The 25679-nt window shown below is 42.5% G+C and overlaps 1 protein-coding gene across 1 annotated transcript in view; it reads left to right on the top strand.

Moving 5' to 3' along the window:
- Positions 1 to 20976: 20976 nt before the first annotated feature.
- The window catches only part of LOC306706296 (contactin-associated protein-like 4), a gene marked incomplete at both ends in the record, with an annotated part of 90619 nt that continues 85916 nt past the window's right edge, over positions 20977 to 25679 (top strand). The window contains one exon of the mRNA XM_079173309.1: positions 20977 to 21061. Within this exon, the coding sequence (XP_079029435.1) occupies positions 20977 to 21061 (85 nt within the window). The remainder of the gene's footprint in view (positions 21062 to 25679) is intronic.

Consider the following 25679-nt stretch of genomic DNA (forward strand, 5'->3'; position numbering starts at 1 on the left):
TTCTACTTTGTTTTATCAAAGGTCAGTAAACAGGATGTGATGACAAACTACGTGGACCTGACCTCGTATATCAGGGAACAGGATTCCCATGAGATTAAGCATTAGAAACACACACACGAAAATCATTGAGCTCCTATTAGCTCCATCGCTAGAAGCTGTACACATCAATAGCAGGTCTGGGCTGTGTGCCATACAGCCTCTGTAAACCTGCAACACACTGGCTGATATTTAGGATTTACAGCAGGAATTCACCTCTGAAAGGAAGCAAATTACCAGCCTGAAGATGTGAGGAGGCAAAGCGGCCACAAACGAGATAATTGTTGTGTGTTAGCGAGGCTCAGAGAGGACATTGATGGGAGTCGAGGCGTTGATAATTCTTTCAGGTACGAGGCTTTGGTTCGCCGTCATCTTCGTATTTTTTAATCTTCCTCATTCTTATTCTAGACGAGACGCTCAGACTGTGTCAAATGGGTGATGATTACACAGAGCTGAGAGAGTCTGTGATGTGACTGGTCCCAGTCCAGCTCTGCTGATGGGAAGAATGGTTGGACCCCAACGACCCACAATCCTCTGCTCTGTGTCACTACAGGCGGCCACTAGCTGGTTTCGGATTAAGCGGTGAGCTAATCGTCTCTGTGACTCTTATGAGGGGTCTAATGCCGCTAACATTAGCATACCTGGATTAATAGCTTAGGTTAGCTCACAGTCACCTAGCATCACGTCGAAGGCCAAGGGAAAGCAGATCATCATCTACATATAGCAACATAATTTGTGGGGTTTCAACTTTGGCTACGTAGTCTTTATGATCAGTAGCTTATAGTGGCTAATGTTGGCTAATGTTGGCTAGCTTGAAGTAGATATTGCTGTATAGCTGACTGAGTAACAAACAAGTATCTGTGGTTTTAGCTTGTGTAAAACCACAACTCATTATTACTTCTTGTTTTTTTGAGGCATAAACTAACAAGATGCAACATGTTTTTTTTACCTCATTAGCATTAACGGTACTGTGGTATTGTGCTACCTTTGGACAGAGCTAGGCTAGCTGTTCCCCCTGCTTTCAGGCTTTATGCTAAGCTATGCCATTCATGCTGAATGGACAGATTTGAGAATATAAACCTTTCTTCTTCTGTTGGAAATGATCATTGTTTCAAAATCTATTTTTTTGTTTTCTGAGTTGCAGCTCGAGAGGGAAACACTCTTTTGTGATGATTTTAAATTAATAGTTAAGAGATTTACAAACGTAAGAGTTTGTTACTTCACTCTATTTAATTTAACTCAACACATCACTTATTTCCAAGATGCCAGAGTTGATTTCAAAATCACTTAAATAAGTTTCTAATGACTGTATTCAACGTTTCATTTAATCATAATTAAGATTCTGAACTGTTCAATGTCAACACAACAGTGTCAGTTTTCATTTAAATATTTATTCATCACCTAAAGAAACGTATGAGGTAGGTTGAGATATTCTTTCTTTTCTTCTCTTTTGTCGGGTGGAGTCAGGTCATTCATTAATTCTACTGGGACAAAAAGGGAACGTTAAGCATTTAATAAGTCTCGGCAGAACATAAATGAGTGTAACTATGAATAAATGACCTGCTGCATCACGGCTGCTTGTTAACACATTTTGAGGGGAATTAAAATGAGTTTGCAAGTTGCAAAAAAAAGAGGGAAGGTTTAAAAGAAGGACAGTTACACACTATTTGTCCTCTCCTCTCCTCAGATCACCATGTTACCACATTCTTTGCCTTCCTGGCCCTAAAGGAGAAATAATCCATTAACCCTTTGAACCTGCAGCCACTGAAGCACAAGCGGCTCCACTCTGATTCAGTAGAGTCATTAGCGTCTCCATTAATTCTCCACACTCAGCAGGTCGGCTCCGAGACAACAATCCAAACAGCCCGTGGACTAAACAAGCATGTCTTCAGTCACTGAGAAGCTCATTACAGCAGAGCGAATCGGTTGAAATTCACAATTCAAATAAAGCTGTGCAGGTCAAACATTACGAGACTGAACCAACAGAAGATTGGTGACATTTTGGACAGTCGTGAGCTCAGAGAAATGTTTCAGCTCACACATGAAAACGCTGAATTGTCGTATGATTGCTTGACCTTTCGTAGCAAAGTGCTGATGGGAAATGAGCTGCTTAACTTACTCTGTGTCGGTCTGAGCATTAGTGTCAGTGTAGATCGAGCAGGGTTTGAGGCTTTAGGGGGGACGTTGGGATCGGGCCTGAGACGTGTCGTGCACACAGGCGGAGAGGACGAGCAGGAAAAGCATATATTTTGCGCAGATATATTTTACACATATTACTGGGTACATTCCATAGTTCAAAAACACAAATATTGACAATTTGTATTATTTTTTATTATTATAATTTATTGTAATTTTCTTCCTTTTTTTTGTTTGTGTGGCTCAAGTCGGGGCCAGGCCCCATGGCCCTCTATTGGCCCGCCACCACTATTCAAAATACTTACCAAGGAGGAACTGAGAAAGTTAGGAGAGAGAAAGTTAAAGATAGATAGTCTCGAACATGAAGGATAACAGAATCTATAACTGTAAGATGGTCTTAAAATGCTAAACGTTATTAGCCTTGCAGTTCTCTCCTGAAGGCTTAGCCACTCGAAAAGAAGGATTTCACATCCTGCTTCGCTCTTCACGTTGCTAGCTTTCTCTGGAGTACAGAGCCTTAGTGGCTTTAGTGGCAACATCATTGTTCCCACTAGGTCAGTCACTTAGAAAACTATTGCTGGAACAAACAAGTGTGCTCACTATAAAACATATTGTCTGTGCATGAAAACAAAATACATTATACACACGTGAGGACACATTGTTATCTTTGTGCTCAAATGCACATGTCGCGCAGATGGACACCAATTCCATACAGCACTATATAATATTTATAATACCACAAAACACATAATTTACTAATTGAAACCAGCAGGGGGTCAACCGCGTGATTGATTGTTCTTGACAAGTTGTCCTTTCCGTTTGTTGTATCAAATCTGAATATTATGCAAGTCTTCAGAAATCAGGAATTCTAATCTATTGTAATTGTCATTGTTAGCTGGAGGGTACAGCAGATTTGTCATCTGAAGAAGAAAACAATCGATGAGTTGGCACTGACCTGGGATCTGCCTGCAGTCACGTCTGACAACAGAAGACGGCTGCTGGACAAAGTGCTCCTCCATGCTGCGAGTGTTCTGATCTGCACTTCACAGATCATACAAACCAGACCGACTAATCAGAGTTCAAGTTCTGATGTCGGACAACATTCTGTCTTTCACATCTTGTGTTTTTTAGTGACATACACAGATAGATGCTGATGAGTTTAGAATGTAATGCTAATTAGACTGTTAGTTAAAGATGAGTAAGGCTGCTTTGCTTTTCTGTTGTGATGCAAATGTTTTGCAGGTCCTTGGAAGAACCTCAAGAGAAGTGAAACAGTGACGAAGGAGGTTAAAAGAGACACCGATCTGGCCTTAGCTAACCGAGAGGAAAGACACAATCCCCCTCTTTACAAGAGCATCTGATGTACAGTGCACACCACAGGTAAGTGACTCCATGATGCTAAGTCAGAAACACTCCTCTGAACTCACACACATTACTTTCTCAGATATGACGTGTTTTCTCCCCTCTGGCAGCCATTGGGTTCACTTCACAACAATAAACATTAACCTGCAAACGTGTTGCATTGAAATGATCACTTTTTTCTCCTCTTTTTTTAAGTTAAAGTACTGCTCAAACATGGTTGTCCTGAAGTCCTTGCAAGTTGAGTTTCATAGAAAAGAACCGACACTAATTGCTGCCTAAAAGGAAAGAAACCAATTAAAAAAAACGTGATAACGTGATATGTTGCAGCAAAGTGCTGTCCCATTCGTATTTACACCATTTCTAACCCTCACAGTCTCTCACACTCAACCACTTACCAGGTGACGTCAGTAAGTCCTTGAGGGTTCAGGGTTTGAGGGTTTAGGGGGGACATTGGGATTTGGCCTGTGTCTCTCTGTGTCTCTCAGTGGTCGGTAATAGATGTTTACGCAGGAGGAGAAACAGTTTGCTGCTGTCAGCAGGAGATTGGTGGAGGGGTAACAAGTGTCAGCTGTGACGGGAAGGAGACCTGCAGAGAGAAATGACCGACGCTGACAGGAAAAGAAGCAGAGGAGGAAATGACATACAGTATGTGAAGGAGAAACTTAATCTAAATGGAGAATGTAGCTTGAGGCAGCGCTAAATGCATTAAGAGGCAGCGAAGAGCAGGAAATTATGATATTACCAAGAAGTGTGAAGCAGGTTATTAGAAATGAATAATTGTCAAAATGTGTATGTGTGCAATTTCCCCCTTTTTATAGGGTTGGGGCCCTGAGACCAGAACAGCAGTGCTGCAGTATCTCATAAAATGGCTCCAACAAACCAGTGATAGAAAAAACCCTCAGACCAGTCAGCCCTCTTTAATCCCACATTTTACCTTTTAAAGGGGCACTCCTCTGATCTCACAAGTCAAAGTGAGTTTACGAGCCATGAGGAGCTTTGATGGCTCTTGAAGAGCTTTGTCCGGTCTGAGAAAATGACTCAAGAGTCTAAACTCTGAACAGAACGCCTGTGATGCAGTAGTTACATGTGAGGAGTGTAGGATCCAGTCGTGCCCGTACCATGGGATGCAACACACGGTGGTTGCGTTGCAGAGTGTTGCATCAGCAGCCGTGTTCCCTTCTGCATATTTTCATGTACTTTTTCCAGTAGCTTTAAAGTTGTCGAAAAAGAGTTGATGCGGTAAATAGGTTTTTTATTTGGCCTTTGCCAAATCAATTCTGACGTAGCGAACATTTAGCTTGCATGTTTCTGCTGTCAGCGTCTTGTTCCCATAACGTGGCAATGCTTGTCTTCGTCTAGCCGACGTGAAAGAACAATTAGAACTTGCCCGATTTAAACAAATTCCTAAAGACCTTTGTCAATTCTTCTCTCATAGATGGGTTCGGTGCATGGATGTGTAAAGGTTAGATGACCAAGGCAAGTTGTTTATTATCCAGTTCAAGTAGCTTATATTGCCAGCTTCTGACCAAACTACTCAGAGCCGTTTGTATTCGCGACACCTTTATTAAATACAGTATTGTGGTCAGTTCTCTGTCCTGTTGAGAGAGTTCACTTCTCGGTCTCGTCCAAATTCATCAGTGTTCTCAGAGCGTCCACTAATCTGCAGACAGTCATTCTGTCCTAATAGCAGGTTGAGTCCGCCGACCCTCTCCTCATCATTTCACACTATTGAGGCGGTTTCTCTCTTTTGGCAGCGTTTTGTTCCAGATGAGAGCAGCTGTCAGTCACAGCTGACGGGTCGGAGATGCTCAGAGGTTGTTAGGACTCTGAAGCCTCCCGTTGTGAAGCTCAGGGTCTAATATCACGCTTCACAACACGCCTCAGGGATCCCAGCTAGATACGAACCTCAAAACAGACAGATAGTAGGTTGAGCCAGAAAGTCTGGAAGCAACCAAATAAACACCAATGTAAATGGTGTCTTAATCTGTAAATAAAAGAAGACCACTTAAACACAACGAACCAACTGTGTGATGAGTGAGTGCTGTCCTTAAGACTTTCCTGCTTTTATCCAGTGATGAAGATCTGCAGCTGCTCGGGAATCGACAATTATCCTGGTGTGTCCAATCTTATGTAACCAACCCAAACTAAATTTATAATCTCTGGAACAATTTAGAAACAGATCGGTAAGCAGAGTCAGACCGGAAACATAGATTAGACTGGGAGTCTAACGTCAGCAATCGCCAATCCTGTGATGACAGGCAGAGATTATACCATCAGGTTAAAACATGTGGTGGCTGACCGTCTACAGTATTTACCCATTACATTTAGCATTTTCAAGGCAGGCTTGGCACTTCCGGGCCAATCGGCATATCAAGCCATGGAGAATCCGGTGGCCAGCTAAACTAGCTTACAGTTGAAATAGTGCCAACAGCGCACGTAGTGCTAACAGCGCACATAGTGGCAACACTTTGCGGCAACTGTTGAGGCGCACAGTGCAGAGCGGCGGCGATTAGCTAGCCAGTGGGACACACATGCCTCTATTCACGTGATGGGTATGAAATGAAGTGCACAGAACAGTCAGTCACTCAGTCTGTCGCTCATTGCAGAGAGAGAGTCAACGATCACCTGTCAGTTGCTCCAGCAGGTTCAGGTTTCCCACTAACTTTTGGCATAAATTCTTCCCAACAACGTAAAAACCCCACTAAACGATATTTCGGTCCTCAACAAGCTTCAGGTTTTATCCTGGGGTTCCATCTTCCCGTACGCCTTCTTGAAGTGCATTGCACCCCGCCTCTTCACCGATCACACCGAGGATAACCGAACACGGATATAATCACAGTGGTATATTCCACCCTGCTTCTATTAACCTCAGTCCATTTCTCTCCTGTCTCCGTCAGACGTAGCAGCAGGTAAACTCTCCTGTTATCTGTCTCGCCATCCTCAGTGAAATTACTGCAGCGTCTTGTTCTGTGTTGAAAATATCTGCGGGCAGACGCCGCCTCACTGACTCCATCTCCCTATATGTCTCTGTGAATGTGCCACAATAAACGAGGCGATAGTTTGATCCTTTATTCACTTGACAAGATGGAGGTAATCTTCAGAAACAACATGACAGTTTCACAGCTTCTTCTCAGACCCATAGAGGTCAATTATAGCAGGCAGATAAAAACAAAGTTCGTAGTTAAACTGAATACGTGAGTCTGTGGCAGTTAAAACTCAATTCAGGATCCTATTTCCTGAGAGATAAGCTTTTGGACCAACACCACATTTCAATGAAAAGGTATTTACCCGACACTCTGTCACCGCGTCTCTCTGCCTGATCTGAGATAAACAGTAATTGTTTATCCTTCATACATTTTAAAAAGCTTACGAAGCTCTAATGTCTCTTATCTTAAAAGAGACGTTTCCACTTGTGAGGCCGTTCGTCTGTCAGGTGAGATAAACCAAACACAGCGTCACAGGTTTAAACAATTCGCACTATTTTCATCTATATTTTTGATCCTGTCTGACATTGTGTGAATAAATCTCATCGGAGTAAAGATCTGAAGCACAACTTTTACAAAGAACGAACGTTTCCGTTTCCGAGGCTGTTCAATTGAAATCAGATACACTTCAAAAAGGCGCAGACATTTCATGCTTTATTCAGACATATTTCCATTAAAGAGAAAGCAAAGAGAGAAAAAAATCCTCTTTAAAGTTAGATTTTCCACCGCAGTTATTTCCTCTATGACCGTAGGAGGTTACTTAAAGAGGTAGAAGTATCACCTGAAATGATATCGGCTAAATTCTTCTACTTGTAGTGGAGATGTCCTTTTTCTATTTTTAAAGTATCTCAGTCGAGAACAAACTGGTTTGAGTGTGATTTCAGTTTCCTAAATCAAACCGCAACCCCTCAAATCAAAAGGGATTATCACAATAGTGGCACATTTTCATATCCGTTTACCACAAGCCATGTTTTCTCTTGTTGCAGGAAAAGATTAAGTTAAAAATACAATTCATGCTCGTCTTTTTGTCGGGGCCATGTGAAGAGCTGGTTGTCCTTCGTAAAGGTCCTGGTTAATCCTGCTGATTTTGGTCTTGGGTTCATGCTGCATAAAGGTGAAAGTGAGATGTTTGAGTTCCTCTGAGCGAGAGCAGGGAAAGTCGGCCTCAACCTCCGAATCAGTTTTCCATTACAACAACACAGCTCATTTTAGGATTAAGGTGAAGATATTTATAAATTGTTGTCAAATCCCATGAAAAGGGTAAAACCTTCAATGAAATGCTCCCACTAACAAATAGTATAAGCTGTGCAGCCAACGCCTGGTTATCTTATTCTTCTGTGCCATAGAGCTCCATTGTTGTCCAAAAACACGGCTGCACTAAGTGACATGTTCCTTCATTAACAGTTTATTTTGACTCAATCTGCACATTCACCATCCTGCTGCCCAAAATACTCAGGAGAGCACCAACATGCACTATTTACTGTTTAAGTTCTGTTTGCTAAAAACTACATTCCCCAGCTGTTTAGCAAATTACTGAGCTTTTTTTAATTTTTATTAAAGAAAGATTTGTGTCCTGCATGGGTTTGGGGCTGAGCGCTAAACACGGAGTAGGGAATTTGAAACTTAAATCTTTTCGTGGGATTTGTTGACCGCAAAATAAAAGAGAATTATACACCCTTATCCTTTTAAAGCTATGCGCTATCATCTCAATGTGGGCCGATTCCCCCGCTGTGAATTTGTAATAAAACACAAAGCTTCTCACAACACAGTGCCGCTAAAGCGTGACGTGCTCGTTTCTTAGCTGCGTTTTAATGACTCTGGAATTCCTCGTCTGTCCACCAGGTGCCCTCGATGTGCCCCACCCTCTCATGCACACCTGCAGCTCATCAGCCCTGATGAGCTAAACCCAACTGCCCTTCACCACCAATGAGAGTCTGAGTGCATATCAAGTTACCGTGCTGCACATTTCTTCGTGTCACCTCCATAAAGCTGTTCTCCTGGTAATCTGTGCTTTTACCCTCTTCAAATGGTAAGACTCTCCTTCCACTAAGATGTCTACAGTCATGCCTTCTGCATGTGCGTCTGTTTTTAAATTAAACTACCGGCTGCCAGAAACTATCACCACTGACAGTCCATCTGTGGACTCACAGGATTTTTAAGGTATTCACCAGGTTGCGAATATACCGAAGCACTTTGTGTACGAGCAGAATGCTTTTAAAGCGCAGAGGGACTGTTTTTCTGGAAACTGAGGCTTGTTAAGTTACTCATAGAGCAGTTTCTTTGCTGTAGTTCCTGCCCAGTGCATCCCCAGAGCCTCATCCTGGAGCGGTTCATCAAAAAGCTCTTACCCCCTTCAGTTAGCCCTCCGGCTGTGTTCACCCTGGAAAGCCACCTCTGCCTGCATGTCCGTTAGCTAGCTTGCTTTCCTGTTGAGCGCTCTGCCAGTTCATTTCCTTCTGTAACGATGGAGGTTTTATCTCCCGTAGATCTTCAAGTTTCTGTCTTCTTCACTTCAAAATGGTTTTGGTGACAACAGACGTTATTGTGTACTTGATTTCATTGGCTTTTTTTACTCATTGCTGTACTTTTTCTTTTCTTTTACTATTTAGTGACGACTCAAAACTGCCCCTGTGGTTACTTTAAAACTCCTCCTGCCAGGTCTTCAGTCGAGGAGCCTCCCTGATTACCAGCAAGTTTCATTTGTTGCCTCCTGGATTTTCCTCTGATGGGGTTCAGGTTAACTTAAAGCCCTGGATTTGAGTGTGTTGCTGGTGATTTCCAGGCTCATTCTCCTGAGTCCCTGCTGCACGCTGCTCCTGCAGATATCCAGGTGGTTTGATAAAACAGTTTTTTGTCACTCTGCTCCCTCATTATCCAGCTGCTCTGCTCCCCCCTCAGTATGTTTCTTTCTCCTCCTTTTAATTCAAGTATTTTAGAGTAGCTGGTGTCAACTGATGAAATTTTGGAAAAAAATTAAACTGCATTTAAATGAATTCCTCCTGAATAATTAGATCTTCCCCTGAAGATTCCTTCCTCTGGTGGCTGACCAGCTGTCCGTCCCTCAGTCTATCTGGCTTCTTTTCTGTCTTCCTGCCTGTCTGTGCACCATGTTGGCCAGCCAATCTTCTAGCGGCCATTTGGACACATTTTCATCCTCTTCGTCTTCTCCATTTGTCCTCACTGAGGAGGACAAACTGCACATTGGCAACAGTGACTTATTTGAGCAAACCAACCTCCATTACAGCAAAAAACAGCCACAGGTAAATCCATATTAAACTGTTGTGCATAATTAAATAACTATTTACATTTTTTATTTGCTTACCAAAATTGATCATTTGGACTCAGACAAATTTCCTCTCAAAAACGGTTGTAAATGTTCAAAATATGAGTTTGCACTGCTAGATTGTAGCTCGTAGCTAACAGTGCAACCTGCAGTAACGGTGCTAACACAAAAGTGATGACAGAGCTAACAGTGCAGCCTGAGATAACAGTGCAAAAATTAATGAGGGGAATGGGAGGATGGGCGCAACACTTCCGCGACGACAACGTAAGTCAGGACGGTGTTCTCGGCTTTAACGTTGTATGAGTACAGCGCACAACGGCGACCATGAGCTAGCCAGTGGTGCACGCTCACATGCACTAAAAGCATGCATGGCCGGCTCGGCTTTGTAAACAAAGCAGGGAAAATCTCTGATTAAACGCACACAGGGAGGGTGACTTCACTCTCTGCTCAGGTCGACGTTGCTCCACTCTTTCTTCACACGGCAAATATCAAATTTAGAACCTTTTTAATGAAGGAGGGGAATTGAAATTCTGTTTTCAGGTTTAATGAAACTCCTTCTCCCTCTTTTACTTTTAATGAGGCTATTAATGCACAAAAAGCTCCGGCGGATCCATTTGCACTCTGGTTATCTACCACGCTCTGATTGACAAGCTGGTTAATTTCCTCTCGGCACTCTTCAGAAATTAAAATGTGATACTCGTGTCAGAGTATCACGCTTCCTGGTCTTTCTTATTTAGATTGTTAACACCTACAGAGAGCCGTTGCAGATAAAGTGGTAAATAGTGTATTTTCAGCCAAGGTAAAATCCATAGGTGTTCCTGCTCGGAGGCTGCTGCACCGAGGGGATCAATGGATGAGCGGGTGGGGGGGGGTGTACTGTCTTACTGTAGTACATGGTTGTTGTGTGCGTCACTGAATGATTTAAATGCATTAGTAACTGTAAATACAGCCTGTTTTGGTTTGGCAACATCAGACACAATTTATTTTCTGCAGACTTTCCACTTTTCATTATTGCATTCAGATAATAAATGGAATGTTCAGTTTTCATCTGTATCCAGCTCATTGTTTTATTATTTTTAATGTCAATACAATTATTTTTTCCTTTGCAGATGTTGTTTTGCTGTCTGCTGTGGACTTTTAGGAGAATCCAGTCAGTGGAGCAGAGCTGCTGCCTGTTGGTGTGTGAGTGTGGTAATTCCTGGCAGAGACGAGCTGCGGTGAAGCGACCAACAGCTCGACTCTCTGAAGCTTCCAGGAGGCTGCAGCCGGTCTGATCAGCTTTGTTCCAAAAAAAAACAACAAAAACCTGAGTTGCCCTGAAAGAGAAACCAACAGGATTAGTGAAGCTGCTGTCTGTAGTTTTCTAGCATCCGTGTTTCAAGGATAAAACAGAGGAAAAGTTATACTGAGCTCACTTTTAATGCTGTTTGGATCTGCCTTCTTGTCTGGCCTGGTTTCATAAACCCAGGATTATAAAACACCTTCAGGCTGATTTTTAACCGTTATTGAACCAGACGTGTTAAAAAAAAAATATATATATATATAGCACCCGACCGGAGGAGCCGCTAAAGGTGAGGGAAGGTCGGATAAGATAAGTCAGTCACAAATATTTGGCCAGGTTCACCTCCATCCAGCAATCTGAGCCCGAGCTGAAGCGGCTCACTGCCTTGCTCAAAGGCCAAATCAACAATTTGTCTTTTTCTTTTCATTTAATTTGTGCACCGATTAAACAAATAAGATATAAAGCCCTTTTTATGTGGCGGCATATATTAAGGGAGGGTCGTCCTATAACCACAAGATGGGGGTTCGATCCCCGGCTCCATCTGTCCACATTTCTGTGTCCTTGAGCGAGACACTGAAGCACAAGTTGCTCCTCGGGCGCTTCACAGCAGCTCCTAAATGCTTAGAATGGGTTAATGCACAGGTCAAATGTCATGTGTATGTATGTATGTATGTATGTATGTATGTATGTATGTATGTATGTATGTATGTATGTATGTATGTATGTATGTATGTATGTATGTATGTATGTATGTATGTATGTATGTATGTATGTATGTATGTATGTATGTATGTATGTATGTATGTATGTATGTATGTATGTATGTATGTATGTATGTATGTATGTATGTATGTATGTATGTATGTATGTATGTATGTATGTATGTATGTATGTATGTCACCATTGTAATAAAGTTTATCACAGCGAAAATATCCAATTGGGAAATATGCAAAACAAAATACATTCATTATTTAACAGCCAAATATTGACAATCAGATCGTATATCAACAATTTAAAGGATGATCAGCGATGTTTGACTTACTATCAGAAGATGTTACAAAAAGTAATCTCTAGAATTTAGGCCTTCTGTGCATTCAGAGATGTTTCTGGTGGAGTGTCATGTCCGCCTGCAGAGCCCCGTTTTAACCCATTATGTAACATCATTACTGAGCTTTAGAGGTGCTGGTAGGCGGCTTCCAGTATTTACGCTAAGCTAACCGCCCCCAAGCTCCGTGCTCCAAATACATTTTCTATAAAAGTACACAGGTGAAGAATGGATTGATATATTTTATATGTTCCCTGTCAGACAAGATGAGACGGTGGACAAGTACAAATTGATCTTAAACTACAGACACACCGGGGGAATAATTCTTACAGAACTGACCTACAAATGCACAGGTTTTGTCTTTCGAGGGGCCAGCGGAGCAGCTGCAGACAGACGAGAAGCTGACAGCCAAACAAAAGCCTAATTCCTCCGCTCTGTAAAATCAGATGAAGAGCAGCTCACCTGTGGTCCACCCGGCAGAGCCAGGAAGTGCCTCTCTGAGGAAACCCGCTGCTGTCTTAATCATCTGACTGGCAGCCTGCAGGCATTTCACACCATCTGTCAGGTGAGGATTTAACAACACAGAACCGTTCGCACAAGAGGCTCTAACAACTCGAACAATCGGCCTTTTCACACACAAAGAGAAGACTGGATCTAGTTTGCGGGAGACTTTTTCTTCACTTTTCAGAGATTTCTTTTCTTTCTTCTTTCCGTCATTAATTCTTAGAGAAGTTCATTAAACCCAGACAGCAGAGGTAATTACACGAGTCGTTAAAGCGCATGGGTGCGAGGTGTTTTTTTCGTCAATCCCTGATTAATATTACATATTCTTGGATTTAATCTCTTCAGATGGACGGATTAATCAGCGATCGTCAGAGGATTGATGTCAGAAGGACGTGAAGATAATTTGAGTGCCATTCGTTTTGTTTTCAACATATAATTGAATGCTTTTTGTCCCAAATGAGTTCTGTGTCTATTTCATCATATCAGTCTAATTACACCCTGCAGAGGATTCTGATCAGCTGCACAGGAATCCAGCAGATTCAGCGGTTTTTGCCTCAAGTTAACACACCTGTGACCTATTTTCAGTACTGACGTCCGGACGTGAACTCTCTGGGGTCCAACCCCAGTTATTTTATACAATGTACTGAAACTAGCACAGGTTCATAGTTCATAGTTCATAGATGATAGTTCATATCATCACTACGACCGCCTTACAGGAGACGCATCATGCTCATATTTAGGTTCATACTTTTATTTAGGGTTTCTAATCGAGTATGATAAAAGAAATAAACCTGTCTTCACTCTCTGTCTGAAAAGCTCCATTTTAGCACCTGTCTCTTTAGATCTGGGTATAGTGCTCCAGGTGTGTGCTGCCAGGTAGGAAAAGTCAGCCACGGTAGTAGCTGAGTTTAGATTTATTTATTTTATATTCTAATGAGCCCATCTATCCATCGATCCCTCAGAGCTGCTGTGCTCTGAGGAGTTTCTAGAAAACACAGCATAGCTCAGTGCTACTTGGCTTCAACGGTTCTTTAATTAACAGCCGACAGAAGGTCGACCCCCCCCCCCCCCCCCCCTTTGTGCCCCCCAATGCAATGCATCAGTGTAGAGTTGACTTCTCTTTGAAACTCGGCGATTTCTCTGCCTCTCTTCTGGCCTCCAGCAGCTTGATCTCTGCTCCGCTCTTAAAGAAACTCCTGAGCGTCTTTTTCTGTTCCGGCCAACTGGCCGGCCGGTCGGGCAGCAGGCCTCCAGCAGCCTGCAGCTGCTGCTGTGAATGCAAAGCAGAGTCAGAGAGCATCGATCTCCATCTGGGTCTCAACAAAAGGTAAATACGAGGCAGCGGCTCGGGAACAACTCGCATCATGTCAGAGACACTTTGAGCCCGTAATGCCTCAGTTTACTCCAATATGTGCTAATAACTGTGCTACTGACGGCTCACTGTGGCTCTGACCTGCTGCAGTACATACTGATGGATGATGGTACTACTTTCACAGGATTTAGTCTCAAGACCTGGGGCCGTATTCAGGAAACTTTCTAGTACAGAGAGTTGCTCCTGCTGGTGAAATTCAAAGGAAATTCTTTAGAATAATGACGTTTTCTTAGAAATTCCGCTTTAGAGTTCCTGTGAAAGATAAGTTACTCAACAAAGCATCTGAGTAGAGAGGAGGACTTTTAAGAGGCTTAACTTTCAGTCAGGAAGTTCATTAGCTTAGTTGCTAACGGGCCTGTCTGCTAACCATTCCTCTCTTGTGGAGCATTTATACGCAGACAGAGGAGGTTTAAAACACGTAGTGGATAGTTCAACACAGCTATTAAGATATAAAAGCTTCTTCCCGTTTGGACTCTGCGGCTCTCTGTTCCCTCACAGGTCCACAATGCCAAGATGGCTTCCTTGTGTCACAAAAATTAACTGATTGTGGTGATTCCATTGAAAAATGTTGCCATAAAATGTCCGTTTTAAATCTTAGTGCGACCTGACCTTTACTCTGCTGTCGAAAGGTGAATGTGTGAATAATTTATTGTAAAACGTTTGCACAATGAAAACACAAGAACGTCCCCGTTTGTGTCAGAGAAAGCGCTTATCTTCATCTAACATCGTGACAGTTATCCAGAGAATCGCACATAATTACTCACCGGAGTCGGCTTTTTCTCAAATATTCAGTTTGTTCATAAATATTCAGCTTTCCCCGATTATGTATGAGGAAATGTTCCTGGATTTGCCGCGATAAATAATAATTCAACAAACTAAATGCAGACGCTCTAATTAGAGATTAAAGATGCAAACAGGATGAATTCATAATTAAAAAATCCTTCAACGTCACTTGTATCAATTTATTCAGTTTAATTCACACTGAAACCTGTCTGTCTGTCTCTGGCTCTCCTCATTCTCATGCTGCTCTCCTTTCTCTTTTTCTGTCCATTCATCGTGTGTTTGGCTCTGTTGAAAGTTAACGTGGCCGAAGGAGAAACACGACGCGGTGCAGAAGTAACGCGTTGCCTCTCGGCGAGGATCGCGGTTTCAAAATAGAATGACAAGCTTTCACCGACCGACGGTTTAATAGTGAGGGACCCTTTTGGGAGTCAATGGCCGAGTGAGAGCTCCACCAAATAAAAGCTTGTTCATTATGGAAGTTTGACGACAAAATGACCTGAGAGAGCATGAATTAACAAAAACTATCCCCTGAGAGTGCAAACCTAAAGTGAGAGCAGAGGGTCATACTTGTAGTCCATTTCTTCTGATTGCACCCAGCTGTTGCTTTCTAGGAAATAATCACAACACATCTTAAAAACCACAGGTCGTCATTTTTACATCTGTTTGTTGATTAAAGAAAGGTGATGGATTGTGTTAGTGAGTTTCAGAGCTGCTGGTGAATCACAATGCAGTGAATACAGGAAACAGGGATAGGAGCCAAGTGCAGAGGAAGCAGGCAGACACAATCGGTTGGGTGATTTATGAAGAGAGGCTTGCTGGTGGGTAAAGGGGCGGAGCAACGGAAGCTGCAAAAGAAGAAGAAGAAGAAGAAAGAGAGCCAGGAAAGCAGCTCGGGATGCGCTGATAACCACCTTTACCAGACAAAGTACAAGTACTTACACGTCACCCTTATTCACCAGCCTGCACTCGGGTCAAATATGTTGCATTTAAGATAAGACCGGTGGTGATCGAGCTTTGGAGGCAGTAGCACCAAAGTTATGGGATGCTCTGCTGAGTCTGTGCTTTAACACATTCCTGTTTAAACAGGCGTTTGGGTAAGCTCTAGCTCTGCACTCGAAATATATAATCATTAAATGTACAACATGATCCAGTTGCTGCCACTTTAACATTCAGCTTTATTTGTTTGATACTAAGTATACTTTGGTGTAGAGATGTTTATAATTAACCCTTTAACCGGCAATAATTGTGACCAATTAGTTAAACATTTAGAAAATAAAAAGCTGAACAACGGAGCAGTTTTTCTCTTAGAGGAGGAGATAGCTGGTCCACCTTAAAGGAAACACCCTTATTGGGAGCTTAACTTGGTTCTTGAGGAGTTTATTCACTCACAAACACACTGTACACACACATCTGGGTGGATGGTAAATGGTGAACGCTTCCAGTCTCAACACTCAGCTAACCACATTCTGGCTCCCGCTCCATCTTCAAGTGGTGTAGGTCTTCTACTCTGATGAGGCAGATGATGACATTCTGACAGCTGCTAGTTTCTTATTCTCTTGCAAAGAGAATAAGAAACCCCCCCCCCCCCCGTGCTCTCACTGTCTCGCTGTCAGCACATTTTTGTTTGACTTCTTTCGGCTGCCAAAATCTCCAAGCTAACACGCCGATGTTACACTTTCCAACAAATGAGCTCCATCCAGGTTTGATAGGTGAACGTCGGAGGTAAAAACCTTCTTCCGTCTGTTTCCTCCCGGTGTGTTTCTGCGTATCTCAGGTTTGCATAGTTTTAAAGTCTGTCACCCGTCTGATTTGAAAGTTAAACAGCCAACTGGTTTCTCTCTCTGTGTGTGTGTGTGTGTGTGTGTGTGTGTGTGTGTGCGCACACACGGTGTGATCCCTTGTTTCTCACAGACCTTGGCTTCAGTGTTATCTGATTCCCCCGCTGTGTTTGCTCTCAACAGGTTTTTTTTATCATCCGATTCCCCTGCTGTCTATCCTCGGTAGGTTTTCATTATCAGATTCCCCTGCTGACTCTCTCTGCACGTCTTCCCCTCTCCTGTCTGTTTCTTTTCTTGACCATCCAATGAATACGACCAAACAGCTTCTCCCTCACAAATGCATTCAGTTAATATTCGTTGCTGGACCCGATCTGTTGAACATGATGCCGTAACCTCGTCCCCGGGTGGTTCTGGGTTACAGAGATTGGCCTGAAGCTCCTGCTGTGTATTGATTCCTTATTGCTTTGACCCACCTGTTGTGATTATAACCACAGTCACGCTGGACTTGTGAGGCCAGTAGCCTCAGTTTCCATTCAAATGTCAGACAAGCACATTTAGACTTGAATTTCCAGATAAAAAAGGCAAAAGAAAATGTGAGTTGGGTGCCATGAAACATTTTAGTTTAGTATAACAGATCAGCCAACCAATCCTCTGAGCCACGAGAGACTCAAACCTAACGGACTAGCTAACAGATAGCTTTACTCTCAGCTATTCGGAGCTCACACACAGGTTTGCTGCGGAGCAGTAATCAAGCTGAGATAAAACTAGTGCCTGTGTCACCAGCACTTTAGAGGCTGACTGTCCATGGAGAGTTTTTTTAATCTTTTTATGAGCGACACTAGAGGAACATCTAAAGCATGATATTCCTGTCCCCATTTCCTGAACAGTATTTCCAGTATCTTTCTCCCATGATAGCCCATCTCTCTGAATTTTATTTCATTGCTAATTTTTTATCGTTATTGTATTTTAATTGTTGTTTTTTTTCTTTCTAACATTGCTAAAAAAAGGTGCCATACAAATAAAGTGTATTATTATTATTTGTCGTAATGTCTAACCATGCATTAGTTTTCACACGCTGCAAAACTGATCAGCTGCGCAGAGCAATGCATAAATTAGACACAGTGCAATTCTTATTTGATTACTAAAACATAAATTATGTGTAAGAATAAAGGCCAAGAGGTATTTTGAATAATAATTTGTGTTTTAACAATGAAAGAGGATTTCTTCTGATACCAGTAATTATTTTCCGCTTTAGTTAAGTTGGTATACCAATTAATTAAAGCATTAAATTACTTTTAGAAAATAAAGATGACGACAGTAGTTTGGAGGTCTAGAACCAGAGAAATCTGCCAAAATATACCAAAATCCCTCCTTGTGTTGGTTCATAGTCACAGAAATGTTTGTAAAACGTTCATACAGTCTGTTCAGTCCAAAGCCTGATCGGATGAAAGCAGCTTTGTAAAAGCATCTTTGCGTCACGAGAAGTTTTAACGCTATTTTACATTCACATGCTGGATAACTGAGATCTCTAAAAAGTTTGGATAGTTTGACGGTGGTTCAGACGACTGTCAAGTATTTATTCATTCAAATAAAGAAGTGAACAAGAAGTATTAATAGTTCTGTCCTCTTGTCTCTCTCACCGGTTGTCTCGTTGTCTGTCCTCTTACAAACTACTGGGAACCGATTTCCCTCTGAGATTTATCTGGAGGAGAGAGGACAGAATCTTCAAAATATATTTTCTTGTGTTCATGTCATTTGTCCTGAGAAGCAGAATCTAAATAAATCAATAATTATATTGATTGTGACTATGTCATCGTTACTCTGATGACATAAAACAATGTGCAACAACCAACTCTTATCGACTCCCCTGTCTCTAAAGTGGGCTCTTAAGCTGTCTGACAGCAGCACAGGTAATTACTATCATTGTCTACTTACTCTGCGGGACGCCAGGAGTTTCTCCCATCATGTTGCGTAACTCCATTTCTTTCCGACTGATGCAGAGCTCACATATTTCTTCTGCTTTGCTCCACGGGGCTGAACCGGGACCCTCCGCTGGCACACTGAAGACTTCCAGAGGTCGGTACTCCGGCACTGCCAAACAGCCCGATGTCGTTAAGGCTGCTTCAGCTCCAACCTGCTGCGTGATTGATTTGTTTCCACCGGCGCCGTGTTTGCAATCTGTATCAGGAGAGTCTTTAGCGGAGCCGACGGTCAGAGGGTTCAGCTGTTTTGGGTTCGGGTGAAAAGGAGCCCAGATTGTCTTGTTTTCTGCTGTATCGTCATAGATGGAGGGGAAGAAACTGACCGCAGCCATTTTGCTCGTTGAGTGCATCGATTTTTGTCATGATTCAAAGTGGAGGGCGTCATGAAGAGTTCTAGAATCAGGAAAGGTTGTAAGTTCAACGACAAGAAGCAGCACAATGTGGTCTACATACAGAGGGACTGCGTCTGAAATAACATTACATACTCAACATGCATGTCCAGTAACCTACTTTTATGTGAACAAACTATGTATTTACAGACGCACTTAACTGCCAGGTCACTCTCAGGCTCCCAGGTGAATCTGAACTATTGCATACAAATATGTTATGCCTAGCAAAATGAGACATAAATTGAAGATTGACGGTACAAAGCTGTCAGCCATTGTCTGTTATGTTTCAGACACAACCGGAGTCAGAACGTTAGGAGCAAGGATTAATAAGTATTCATTGTTTAACATTTTGGGATAATTTGCTTGTTTGCTTTCTTGCCAAGAGTTGGCTGACGAGATGGATACAGCTCTCGCAGTATTTTTGGGCGGTGACTATAAAGCCCCAGCCAGTTAGCTTAGCTTAGTTATTTTTTAGCCTGTTGCTGTGACTTCCTGGAGCCGGTTGCACAAGCTGTTCACAAGTTCAACGTTAACCTTATTCTAACGTGTTTACTATGAGATCTACTCATTACTAAAATAAAATGAGTTGTGCTATAGTAGTTCATACAGAAACTAGTGAGTTGTTACTGAATATTCACACCCGCTAACCGCCAGGTATAAGTATTGTGTCGCTAACTGACCCGACTGAAAAGCTAACTTTAGACCGCTAAAGTTAAATTAATCATTGAAGTGAAGAATAAAGGAGTTGAAATTTAATTTGTTCTGATCCTGACACTCAACCTAAATTATGCACATATTCTTTGTAGTTTTCACACATCCCTTTGGCCAAAATGTTGCACATTAATGAAGCTATACAGCTCTTCCAGATATATTTCTATTTGCTTCTATTTTATTCACATCTTCTATTGACTTTTTGTATTTGTTATGCACAAAGACACATTCCTTGTACGTGTAACTTGGAAATAAAACTTTCTGATTTCCACCTGTAACTTGATTAATGATGTTTAATAATAGTGTATATCTTGAATTGCATCTCACAAAAGTCATACAAGATACCTCAATTTACGAAACTTAATGCCAATACTATTTGACTGAATGTGTCAATTTCAGTTAGGTTAATATAAATCTGATATTTCCCACTCATTCTAAACTGCATGGTTACTAATTACTCAGAGACTCACAGCTCTGCATGAATAATTTGACAATATTTTGTGTCTCTAAAACAACATTTTGGAAGTTTCCCCAAAGAACTCATATTGACGCTCTGGAGACGCTACAGCCACTTCCTGTTTACATAAATGTTTGACTCCTGATTGGACGGCGCCAAAGATGTTTCCTAGCAACCGGTTTTCCCATTCCTAAAGTAACTAGCTAGCATTTGATTAAGTCGCGTTTAATGACTAGTTTTAAACTAGTTAACGTTAAATAGTTGGTTACTAAGTTAGGGAGGACTTTACCTTCAGACTAGGTAATGGCTTTCCTGTGAGGATATCCTGTTCTCGCCATTTTGAGTTTAACTCGTAGGTTTAGTCATGAATAAATTAGGCAAAAACAAACACAGTAGGCTACACAAATAATACATTTAAGAGTAATTAGGCTACAAGGTAGCTAGCTAATTGTGTGGCCTAATATCTACATGGTTGTGCTAATTTGGCTCGATAAACGGTGACCAATAACTCCTAATTAGTCTGCGGACCGTGTGGAAGATGGAGAACTGGAGGACCCGGGCGGCATTGCAGAGGATCTTTAAAACATAAATACTGAAGGGGAAGAGAAGTTGGAGCTGTGACCACATCGTAAAACCATCTCTCTCTCTCTTTCTCTCTCTCCCTCCCTTTCTCTCTCTCTCTCTCTCTCTCTCTCTCTCTCTCTCTCTCTCTCTCTCTCTCTCTCTCTCTCTCTCTCTCTCTCCCTCCCTCTCTCTCCTGTCGGGTTTGAGGAGATCTCTCTTGGAGCTGGAGAGGAGAGGTTGGCCGTCTCTCTCTCCCTCTCTCTCTCTCTCTCTCTCTCTTCTCCGCAGCCTCTCACCGCTTCATCATCATGGATTTTAGGAGTAAAAGAGCCGCTGGGATTATCGCTCAAGTCGCCCTGCTTCTCTGCAGCTCGCACGGGACAACCGGAGAAGGTGAGCAGGCTATGCGCCTTTTTCCTTTTTTTTTTTTTTTACTTCCCCCCCCCCTGAGGAGACGGAGCGAGTCCGGACACAGCGCCGACCCGGAGGGTCGAACAGAGGCTTCATCTCTTATCACACCGCCTGGAACAAAATATGTAAAGCTCCTGATTTCAGTAGGCAATGATATTTTAGCGGTTAGTCTGATTTACTCACTCTATCAACCTGGGAAAAGTGCAGAGCTGCCTTTTTTTTTTTTAAGGCTTTGCGCGTATCGGTTGCGCATCATCGCTCGGTTGTTGGAGAGATATAAGGAGCGTTAACTCGGTTTAATGTGATTAATACATTATTTTTTTTTGCTTATTTATGAGAACTGGATCAGTTCAACAATGAATAACATAGTTATTCTCGTACTAACGTTTAAGCTGAACGTGTCCCCTGTGAATTTTTTAACTTTTATGCAGCGTCCTCACCTTATTTTACTATATCATATATACTATATCTACTGATTCCTTCTGAAATGCTTTTGCATCTTAGGATGCTGCTGCTGCGTCAAAGAATGTGCTGGATTCACACAGCTGAGTGTTTGTATCCTCTGTGGGGTAAAAAGAAGCATTGTCGCCACTATCCGTCCACTGTGTGCATAAAACAAGGTTATCTGTTTTCTTTCTGCTTAATTTGGTGCTCAGTGCAGCATGATGAGCATCCTGGGACCGAGCCACGTTTGTGCACACACACACACACACACACACACACACACACACACACACACACACACACACACACACACACACAAAGAGCAGCCAGAGTGTGAAGGTGTGTCAGATAATGTTGTATGCAGGTTGGGGATGTGGCTTTTGGGACTGAGAGGTTGCTGGTTTCATTCTGCAAAAGGGGGAAATGCCATTTTTTTGGGCCATTGATGTTTTACATTGAGGCAGTTTGCAGGTGTGAAGCTGTCAGTGTGTGAATATGAAGTGGGATGTTGCTGTTAGCTTCCCTTCCTGAGAGAGGAGAAAGGGGGGGGGGGGGGGGGGGGGGGGGGGTCCAAGAGGTGGGAAACAGGACAAAGGTAGTGCAGTGATGTATACCTCTATGAAAAAGTCCTCCATTCGCCACTGTTTCTCTCTCCTCTTCCACGACACCATGATGTCTCTTGCCCTGGTTTTCTGTTCTTTATTTAGCCGTGATTGCCTTTTTCTCAGCCGTTAACGTTAGGTGTGCACAGAATGCCATTTTCCATCTTCCCCCTCTCTCTGCCTTCTCATCTGCTTCTGCGTCTTTCTTTCATCTTCTCTCACCTCTCCTCACACCCACCTGTGTTGTCTTTGAACCTGTTTAAACCCCGCAGTTAATACAAACTCATGCTGTGCAGTCAGACTAAAACCTCCACATCTTTATTCTAAATTCTAGTGCAGTGGAATCAGTCAGGCTGAATTTCTTTGAATTATGTTTGAAATGATGAACACATGTTTTTTCTCCCAATTTGTCACCAGCAACACGCAGCGTAAATATACAAAAAACAGTTCTTGAGTCTGAACTTCCGGCTGCAGTTTACTGTTACAACAGTTGGATCTAAGGTAGTGAGACAATGAGAGAGACAGATTGCAGCATCCTCCGTTAGACAGATGAATGAATGAGGAGACGAGTGAGGAGGAGACATGAGTCTAATGAAGGCAACATGTTCAGTTAGAGTACAGCTCCTCAGCCGTCCTTCCTCTGTTCTTCTTCCTCCATGAAGGAAACATCCACAGTCTCACCACTGAAGTATCTGATCCTCTCTGTCTCCCTTCCTGCTGTTTCTGACTTTAAGTCCTCTCCTTCCTGGCTCATTTTTCTCTTCCTGTTGTTTTCTGTCAGCTTTTTTCTTCCTTCACCCGCCCAATTCATTTGTCTTCATTTCTTTTTATACCCACTATCTTTCTCCTTCCTCTCTTTTTTTACCTGGATCTTCGCCCTCCTGCTGCTGTGGCGCTCTTTCGTCTCAATTCTTCCTCTTTTCCCTCCTCCTCTATCCTTTCTAGTCTCTACCTCTATATCTCTATCTATATATATATATTTATATATATATATATTTCCTCCCTGTTTCATGTCCATCCCTCAATATTTCTCTGCATGTATTCTCCTTCCTGCTGCTCACTTCCGTGTTGCATCATCTGAAGGTGTTTTTTTCATTTGGTCTGAGCCGATAGGGTTTGGGAATATTTTGTTACAACTTATTTTGTATTTGTATATCAGACAAAAAAAACTTCTCCTGAGAGAGAATGCCTCGTTCTTACTTTGATACCGTTTATTTAAAGGTGCTACATCTTAAATTCAGGGCATTAATACAGCAGCAGGGTTGGAGGGATGAAGTCACTCTCCCTCTTCGTGCGTACTGTGAGCTTCTATTTGTTTGTGTAGCCGGGTCGGCTAATGGCCGCCGCTCTGCACTGCTCTCGTACGGCGGTCGTCCTGACTCTTGGCGTCGTTGTGGTGTAACGCCCACCTGCCTGTTCCCCCTCAGGTAAACACCGTGAGCTCATTTCAGCCTCAGGGGATCATGACTTTGACCAGAAATGGAGAGTTGAATCTACTAACCAGCTCGCTCGATGCACCGGCCCTCGTGATGTGGTGTTGGGATTTGGGGCAGCCGGTCCTTCAAATTACACAACAAAATGTATTGTTTGCCCGTCGCCTTCAGTGCGACACATAGAAGCGTTTTCTGATCTGATGCTCCTGTCGTCAGGAAACAGTTTGTCTGTCCTCCTAAACGGTCACCTTTGTAAAATAAATCTGTTTAATGAACAACACTTCGGTTGGCTAGGTTTACGCATAAACATTACTTGGTTAGGTTTAGGGATAGATGGTTTGTTTTAAAGTACTTTGTTTAGGTTGTGGGACCTTTGTCATAGAATTACAATGATAAAGATGCGGTTACGGTTTGTATGCCAGCTCCTCTGTGAGCCTCTGAGACCTACGGTTACCCAGAACCCCCCTGGTTGTGTTGCTTCACAGATACATTCATGTGTATCTCCGCAGGAGCATATTTCATCTTTAAATCTCCACTGAAGTTCAGACTGATGCAGAACTGTTTAATTTCCCCCAGCTCCATAAAAGATGTTCACAATCACAGCTACTCAATGCCTTTAAATGAAAATAAGTACAAACACGTGGTTAGCAGCTTAGGGGATATGTTAGACGAGCAATTACTAAATAAAACATTCCCTGATGTTTTTTTTCTAGTCTATTATCACGTAATTGTGTCAGAGGTGGAAACCGCTGAATGATCAATATTTCATATTTAATTGAATCGCTATTGGCCCAAAGTATCACTTTCTGTTTGGTGCAGTTCTTGCTGCAGTCGTTGTTTTCTGCCGTGCAGACAGCTCACTGTTCATTACGGAGGTGGTAAAATGACGACAAAGTGGAAATACATATTTTAATGGCCACAGATGGCGCCCTGATGACTTCTTAGCCGGAGCGGCGAAGGAGCGAGTCGCTGGGGACGAGATTCATGGGAGTCGGTGTGTGAAACAAGCCACCCCGCAGGGCGGGAAAGTCACTCTCTGTTTAATCGCCTTCCAACGCTACAACATGAAAGAGTCACTGTGTGCTTAGCAGCTCGCTGGTAAACAAAGATGTGCCTTTGAGCTGCCGGAAACAGGGATTTGCCTATTTTGCTCGTGTGTGCTGCAGGTTAGTGTAGATGTTCAAGGAAAAAGGTGAGGTGCTGTTCACGCTTTATTTTCTCTGTGGAAAATACAGAATGATTTCCTTAAAAGGTTTGAAAAAGCAATTAGAACATGTGACTTGTGGTCTTTGTAGTTCAGTTTGGGGTTTTGGTTTATTTCAAATAGACGCGGTGACATTTAAGAATAGGGTGGCTGCAGCTACAGCTCCGGTTGGCCATTAATCATGTTGTTGGTGTTTTGATCCCCAGATCCTCCCGTCCAAATGTGGAAGTGTCCTTCAGCCGGACTGAGCCTTACAGTGCTCCAAACAAGGACAAGCATCTGCTGAATGCAACGAGTGTATGCCCGTTATGTTGAGCTGGTGAATATGCTTTCATGTAAAGTAGTGGTATCTCTTTGTCAGGTCGAGGGTTCACGCATTATAAAAGTGAATGTGTCACAGACTAATTATTGGAGAGATCTATGAGATTGAATGTTCTCTAACTTTAGGCATTCACACCTAACTGTCTGCTGAGGGATGCAGGGACCGGTTTTATTATTTATTTATCATTAATACCAAATAGAATGCCATGTAACACCTGTTTCACGATCATACAGCCGGAAAATGAAAGAACACAAAGGTTCGACCGGATTTAACGTTGAGTTTGCTCAGCGCAGCGAAAAGCCAAAGTGGCTCCCACCAAAGCATGGGAAACAATGGCTGTCAGAGCGCTGTTGTGTTTATGGCCCATGGGTGTACATTTAGAATGTTTTAATGGAGATGCAGACTGTCATAGATTTTAGTTTTGTAAGATCAAAATTATGTAATTGAATCAAAATGACTCTGAAAAACAGCAGAAGTGTTTAGCAGACCTTCCCTGGATAACAATAGTGACGCCATGAGAGGTTTCTCTCATTATAAGTTTATGTCATGAGAGACGGTTGTGTTTCTACTTTTCTTTAATGTTTATTGCGTCTCT

This window comes from Pholis gunnellus (genome assembly GCF_910591455.1).
Source record: "Pholis gunnellus genome assembly, chromosome: 14".
Lineage (NCBI taxonomy): Eukaryota > Metazoa > Chordata > Actinopteri > Perciformes > Pholidae > Pholis > Pholis gunnellus.